At 37.0% G+C, this 8055-nt stretch overlaps 1 protein-coding gene across 2 annotated transcripts in view; it reads right to left on the bottom strand.

The window, feature by feature from the left end:
- Positions 1-3710: 3710 nt before the first annotated feature.
- LOC107264589 overlaps positions 3711-8055 on the bottom strand; it is a 54757-nt gene continuing 50412 nt past the window's right edge. The window contains exons 2-5 of one of the 2 annotated variants that reach the window (XM_015732996.2): positions 5103-5189; positions 4627-4904; positions 4043-4214; positions 3711-3910 (exon numbers count right to left, since the gene is read on the bottom strand). In XM_015732996.2, the coding sequence (XP_015588482.2) occupies positions 3798-3910; positions 4043-4214; positions 4627-4904; positions 5103-5139 (600 nt within the window). In that variant the 5' untranslated portion in view covers positions 5140-5189 and the 3' untranslated portion in view covers positions 3711-3797. Of the gene's footprint in view, positions 3911-4042; positions 4215-4626; positions 5190-8055 lie in introns of both variants that reach the window. The other variant, XM_025081829.1, reaches the window with a different exon arrangement.

Below are 8055 nucleotides of genomic sequence, written 5' to 3' on the forward strand. Positions count from 1 at the left end.
TTTAATAATATTTTTGAGGCAAGTTAACAGTGTCATCTCTCGTAAAAAAAAGGGGCCAAACGGCCTTTTCTTTGAGCATTTGTTGTAAAAACTGTTGTATCTAGTTGCTAGTACGAATGAGTATGACTCATGTGATTGGTGCATTCGCCTAACAACTCACCAGACACCGGATAATACTCCCTTAAATGGAAGTACATACGTATAACTGTAATTACCTATTGTCTGCCCTTTTGTTTGGACTTTCATATTCTTGGCATTCTCTACAAACAATCCTAATTACTTCCTTTGAGGAAATTCGTGACTTGCGTTAACAACAAGATCACCTAACCTGGTAGGTAGGTGAGACTCGGCATAATTTATATTTTTTCATTCACACCGATACAGAGATCGACGAGTTTCGATGTTCTCATGAAATATGAAAAACATTAACAGCACCGAGAGATTGGATTTCGAACACTTTCGTGTGACAAAGTAACCATTCAAATAGCCTGTTTCATTCCTCCTTAAAGGCCCAAAATAGTTTGAGCCACATGATAAATACACCCAAATCCTTTGTTTTTTTTTTCTAAAAGTAATCATTAAATTTAAACTATAACTGCGCCGCATAATAACTTTCTGAATAACACTATCTTACTGTTGTTAATAAAAATGTCTCGAACAGTTACTGTTTACCATTAATAATAATTACTACTGACGTTCAGTAGTAACTACCGTGAATAATAATCTCTTAGTAGTTACTGTTACACACTACTGATTTTCATAACTATTTCGAAGGATAATCTCCCAAACAGTTACTATCGTTTTCTAATAGCATGCACTATGGATGATGAATAGTTAATATTTAATCTTAATAATAAATAATAACCATTCCGAGTTCAATGGTTTCTTTTCCATAAGGTAAGAGCTACAGCACGATCGCCAAAGGCCATGAGACTTCGACCAGCCTGTCAGTATTTACATTTACTTTTATTTTATTGATTTTTGAGAGAATAACCGAAATATTCGGCTCCGCAATAACCGAGATTTCATCGGAAGTCTTCAAATCACTCAAATATTTAGTGACAGTATTTTCTGTGATTTGATTTTTGGGTGCGGAATTTCATCGCTTCGGGTCCTTGTCCGTGTGAATCACCCTAGAGAGGTTACTACAATTCCCCATAATCCTAATTGTTTCATGCGGGCTACCAAAAATGGCAACGAATTTTAAAAAGAAGGAATTTTATCATATAACATATCTCACCTATTTACTTGTTGCTACGATGTTCTACTCGGAAACGACAACAAAATTTTAATTTATTTCATTATAAACAACTTATTTAGATTTTGACGTTTAGAAATTAATCATAAACAAATGATTAACAGCAAACTGGGAGCCCAAATACCCCGCGTGGACCTTGATATAATGCCCAGAGAAATAGACCGCTAGGGTTACTTAAGATCATTCTTAAAACGAAATATTGACTATAGATACGGGCCTTAGGTACTGGGATAGAAACAAGTACTGGGTCGATAAATTCTGTTGGTTTGCCGCCGAGACACAATGTTGGCAACAGTTCGATTTTCCCAAGTCGAAAATTAAGCTCCGATTTGGACCTAGTAAGTCTAGAGGAGGTCATTGAGGTTGATATTAAGATTATAGGATAGGAAAGTTCGAATAAGTTAACACCACACAGCCTCAAATTGTTAGTTATGCCAAAAAGTACGATTTCAGGTTGAAGGTGGTGTTAGCTTACCTCATTTTGAACCTCAAGGTCCTATGTTCGAGACAGAAATATTAGACCCATTTTAGGTCTAGTGAATCTGACTAGGCGGTCTGGAAACTTACTAATTCAGGATCTTCAGATTTAGATTCGTTTTCGGCTTTTCAGGTCTAAATACTATATGTATTTACGCACTCTTGTTACACCCAGTATTGGCTTCAAAATTCTGCCTGTAAGATCTCTTATTTATTCAGCAACATTGTTATTGGTCTTCGAATAGATGTATTTAATCATGATAAATTGTACATACCTTGTTCAAGAGTACGTTCTGTTCATTTATTAAAAAATGACCTTTACGAGATATTGTACATGGAATAAAGTCGGTTCGATTCATATTATTCTCGGGCTAAATAAAATAAAATAAAAAATTGACATCTAAGCCAAAATACCACCTAGAACGGTATTGAATTCTTCCGCTGACAAGGACTGAATTAATAGAATGGCTATGTAAACTCGGCATTACTCGCTCGGGTTGATCAACATCATCACTTTACCATCATCTATGTAAACGAAAAAACTGTTTCACCGACCGCGTCTTCTATCTATCTTTCAATTCATGCTTTTCGAACGTGGCATGCATATTGAAACAACCTAAATCTTCCAGATAGGAATAATTGTTAATAATTGGTCTCGAAGAAAGTTCTAAATTTTAAATAAAAAGTGCATTACGGTAGAAAAGAAGGCGCAAAACATATCTTCATAGTTACAAACAAAGGTCCCGTAAAAAAAGATTGATTATAAAAATTTAAATACTATTCTATAACTTAATAAAAATTTGGCAACATAAAAGAAAATGTGGTTGAGAACAAAGTCGTTGAAATTGTATATCGACTTCGAGGAAAATATGAACAAAGCGTCAGCTGCCATTACTGCCTATCCGCATTTTTTTTAGAAAAGAACGGTACCAAGCCGACAGCAGCAGTCGAGATGAGGAAGCTGAATGGTCCAAAAGATTATATAAAATAACTTATGACCTTTTACTACATAGATCAATCCCAGTTATCATTGTCTTAGTCTATTCATAATATTTGAACTATAGAATCTTTCCTGCAAGAATGTTCTATACATCGAATCATTTCCTAGAGATTTGATTCCCTTCTCGAGTTTTTTATATTTCTCCAAGACATGTCCGAAATTCCTGATTGCGGCTGACATAAAATAGCAACATATTCCAGGGTCCATAGTAAAAAAATAATCGAGAATTATCCAGTATCTTGGATATTTTGTTAACATCTCCGACTGCATTTCGATTTGACTTCAGTTTTTCCTTTAATAGGAAATTTTCAAATAATTCTAAACCAAGGAATAATTGTACAATTAACTCATTCTCAAAGTCACAAAAAAAATTGAAGGAACGCAATAGTCCTAGTCCTCTTATTACACATTTCAAATTCTAATCTACTCAATTGTTTCCAAAAATTGAAGTTAAAATTTACGAATGCGGTTAGAGACTTTTGAAATTGTTATAAATAAATCATTAATCTGTATTAAACATCTGTTTCTGCATGAGGCTGGCTTCGGAATTTTGTGAGAAACTAACTTCTCGACGCTCTACTCATTGGCGTCTCACTGTGGATAAAACCATGCTTCCTCAGCAACTTCGATCGTCGGATAGAACAATTAAACCCATCACCAAAGTGGGGTATTATTGTCGATCTGACCTGCGACCTCAATCGCCGGCTCCATCTCTATTGAGTAAGAACACCTCATATGACCCCAGCCTGCGTCCCTTCAGAGAGTGGGATTGTTAATTTTTTCTCTTGCCCCGCATACTAAACATAACCCGGGACACCATATTACAGTATGTGTATAACAAATTAGTATAATTTACGACATAACATACATTTCCCAATAAGTCAATAAATATTTAACGTTGATATCAGGATATATTGTAGACTATAACAGTTTTTCAATACTTCGAGATTCTCAAACTGTTATAACTCTATTAAAACGTGTGTTAATTAATTAAATGATCACAGGAAAAATTTACCACAAGGCAGGATCACATCAAATATGCGATAGCATCTCGTACTTTCATTACTGCCAAAAATTTTGCTTCGCATCTATAATGATTAAAATCGGATATAATATACTTAAATATTTTTTAATATAATAGTTATGTCTTGTCTTCATCCAAAACTTAATTTCACCTGTAAACATCAGTCGCATTGGTTTAAAGATCTGTCCTGAACTTGGGACATAGACATTTGTGCTAGCGCACACGCACATAGCCACCCCTTTCTGGAGTAACGATAGAATGAAAAAGTGGACCGTTGACTTACCCGTCGGACTTGGAGTGAGCTCCATCATATCGATGCGCACATGGATGTCATAACGCTGAAACAATCCCAATCTGGGGCCCCTTGTACTCTTTTGGAGATTGTTCAATGCTGTGGTCACTGCTTTCGTGTATTCTCTCACGCCAAAGGACTTATAGGGAACCATCATACCCACCTGTTACAGAAATCGATTTTCGTGAAACTCTAGATTTGCTTTGAGACGACTAAACAATGCATATAAGGATACCGTTTGGCCTAAGACTTTTGCTGGATTATTAACCAATAGAAGTGAGAAGTTCTATAACAAATGAAACAGTAGTTGAAACTGTTCCGCGTGGGAATGGAATAAATATCATAAAAGTCGCTGCAAAGATTTTCAACTTTCCGTTTACGAAGATGCATATATGAAAAGTAAAGAAGAAACTTGCATTCCACGGGGCTTACAGATTCAGATTTTATTTTCCAGTCACTGACTGTAGGAGAAAAGTTGGTGAATTTTGACATTCGAAAAACGTGAATGTAGCAACGATAAACTTGATTTACAAATTAAACACTACGTGATATAAGGAATGATTAAACCAACTTACCTTGAGGTAGGTGATGTTCTGACTGTCACTGTGGACTGCTGCCGGAGCGTGAGTGAATAATTGAGGTGGCGGTGGAACTGGGGTTGATGGAATAATTCTCTGCCTGGTAGAATTGTGAATTCTCCCCTCCCCAATCCGCACTCCTGAATTTCCTCTAACAGTTCCAGTCCGAGAACCTCGCGAACCCGTACCACGTTCATTGGTACCAATCTTTATACCACTTCCGGCACGCATCACTGTGCTTCCCTGAGATATTCCAAACCCGTACGCTACAAGCCCTAAAGCCGAGCCAATTACGAATAGATAAATTGGCTTCATCTCGCGAATACTTGAACCCTTTCGTTTGAATAATCGCTCCCAAAATCACTCAGCAAAACCGACATGAGATGACATTTCTTTGAGGTTTACGGATTGCGTAGCTTCGTATTTCAGTTTGACATTGACTAATTCGTATTGAGTGTCTTGAATCACCTCACCAAGAATTCTATCTCGAAGTAGATTCTCCTTTACCATCTTGATTCTCCATCGTTCTCATCGGCAGATGTCACGGGATGCACCACTTTCTGAAACGTAATTTCATCAAAGTAGAGATCATCAAAGGTTGATGGAAAGTTTTACATTAAAGCGCTTCCAATCCTTCCCTCTCCTGCCCTTCCATCACGAAGTTCACTCCTCGTACGAAATTACATTAAAACTTACAAAGGCAGAATGCGCGCATTTGCAATTCGCCAACAAAACTTATAGTTTCAATATTGCACAGCATTTCACGCAAAACTTTGCTAAACATTTTCGTGTATTTTTTTTCAAAATTAAAAAATTCTGAACTTCGTCAAATAGGATTATCATTATTATCAAATTATCAAGGATTATCAAATCATTAGGACCACATTAACCCTGAACCTGCACAATCCTATTTTAGATATACAAACTGCACAACGGGACCCATTGATTTTATTTATTATATTATATTTATTATTAATACCCATTTCTCTGCCACGTTATTTCCGCTCCGGTTATCAAACTTGAGAAAACAAGATATATTTAAAACTATAGATTAACTTTTTATACAGATAAAGGAGTAAACTACAAAAAAAGTAAGCCAAGAAAATCTACCGTAATAATTGAATTATTGAGAGAGGAGAAAATAAAGAAATTATGAAACGTGTTTTTTTAATATAAAAAGAGAAAGAATTCCAATTTTGAATGTGCTGTGACCATTTTCTTAATTTTCCAATGGTATAGCCATGTTAAAAAAAAACATGTAACAATCTATTACTTTAAATTGTCAAATATAAAAAAGTAACATAAGTTCTTCCAACAACTACTGCGCAATATTGGGCACTCACGTTTATACTTCAGTATGTGAAGATGTTCTACAACACTACGATGTATTAGATCAAATTAGTTCGACTATAATTACACAATGAAATAATAAAATAAAAATAGTATATTGTGCACCGAGAGCGAAAACGGGCGCAAACGCCTGTTTTTTCTCGAGGTTCGCATACAATTTTCTTCAACAGCGGAGAGAACGCCATTTTCCACGTAACGGATGATTCTTAGGTCGGTGCAAATCAGTAGATTAGTTCGGTAATTCGAGCAACGCGTTCACAGAGGTGGAAAGGGGTTCAGGGGACGAAGTTCCCGCCGAGTCCAGGACGGAGATCTGGTCGTGGTCCGGTGGCAAAGCCCCCGGTGAGGGGATCGGGGAGGGGGGCAAAGCCCCCCTGAAATAATCATAACCACGATTTAAAAGTTATGCAAAGATTATATTGAAACTTCTTGAGAATGCACATTTAAAATGACTCTGGCGTAATGCATCAAATAATAAATGTTACAATTAATGACAAATCACAATGCAAATCGTATTCTGAAAAGTGCATTTTTTTTAAATTTAATAATGCAACGTAGATTGTTTCACATCTTTTTTCAAAATCAAAATTACAGTTGTTCGAAATGTTGATTTGATCTGATTTTATTGAAATATTCAATTTTTCAATCCTCCACATTTCACCAATTGCCCGTTTTCGAAGTTTTTTTGTTGAAGAAAAATATTTATATTCCTTACATAAAAAATATAATAATAAACATAAATTCACTTAAGGAAATACGGCTATCAAAACAAATCCAGCTAACCGATCTGAAATTTTGTTATGTTCTTGACAGGAACATAATCTTTGTGCGTGGAAAATTTCTAAATGACCGATCGTCCCGTTTCTGGCATATACGCAATGAAAATAACCTAAATAGTACAATACAGATATATTTGCTGTGTTAATTTGACGTCATAAATTGAGGCTTCTGAACGGTAAAAATTCAAGAAATATGTATACGTTAATTATTTTACATTAAAAATGGCTACCACAGTTCTTATAATTAAGATAGTTGGAATTATTTATTTAACTTTTACGTCTCTGATATTTAACTTGGTTCAGTGATTGTATTTGATTGTATTTTCAAAATTTCCTACAATGTTTCCGATAATCTTTCACATTACTACTGTTTCCCGTAGTTGATTATGATTTAATGGTCATTTAATAATTAATAAAACTTTAGGTGATACCTTATTGAGTACTACTTGGCAGGAACGTGCCAGGAATTCCAACGTACTTACTTTGAATGTACTAATAGTATCCTAAAGTATATGTTTGTTATTAAGCTTTGTGACGTGATTTTTCAAATCACGGTCCCAAGGCGGCTCCGGTTACCGATACAGATAACGTTCTCGATTTCTGGTTCCCTTCGGGTCGCCACCCTGCTCAGAAGCTACGCTTTCGGGTTGATTCGTATAGTTATGTCAAGGCTCTCGTAAGATTTCGTCATTGTTTAGATAAGGTCGAGGTGCTCAAATCTCCCGTGGGGAGATAGTCTCGACGTACGTAGAGGAGAAGACCGGATGGAGACGTCTCCACGGACCGGCAGAAGCCCGGATGAAATACCGGCGCCCCGCTGGAGATGGGCAAAGGGCTGTAGAGCGGGCGGAGGTAGTTATGACACGGTTAAGGGCAGGAGAGGAACCTCCTGCCCGAGTTAAAGATGTGGTGCCCAGCTGTCGCCCGATGCCCTGGGGAAGCGGCCGTGGAGGATCTCCAGATGATACGTACCGATTCATTAAGGAACGCTCTCGATTTGGTTTAAAGGGACAACTCGAAGGAGATAGAAGAGTTATCGGTTATAAGGCTCTCGACCAATCAGAATGATTAGTTCTCGGATTTGGCTATTGTCAAAGCAGTCGGTCTCGGGGCATCGACCGAGGTGTCACGGGCTGGCTCGTGCCCCCGTGCTATCTGTTCATAGTTTTTCTTGCCATGTTTCGCTACGGTATAGCAAGTTTTCGACTCGTACAGTTCTCGCGGTATCCAGGCAATTCTATGAATTCATGTGAGTGTTCCGGAGGTGTAGTGCTGTGCCTTAGTGCAGTGCTCCCCA

This window comes from Cephus cinctus, unplaced genomic scaffold (assembly GCF_000341935.2).
Source record: "Cephus cinctus unplaced genomic scaffold, Ccin1 Ccin1_scaffold0179, whole genome shotgun sequence".
Classification (NCBI taxonomy): domain Eukaryota; kingdom Metazoa; phylum Arthropoda; class Insecta; order Hymenoptera; family Cephidae; genus Cephus; species Cephus cinctus.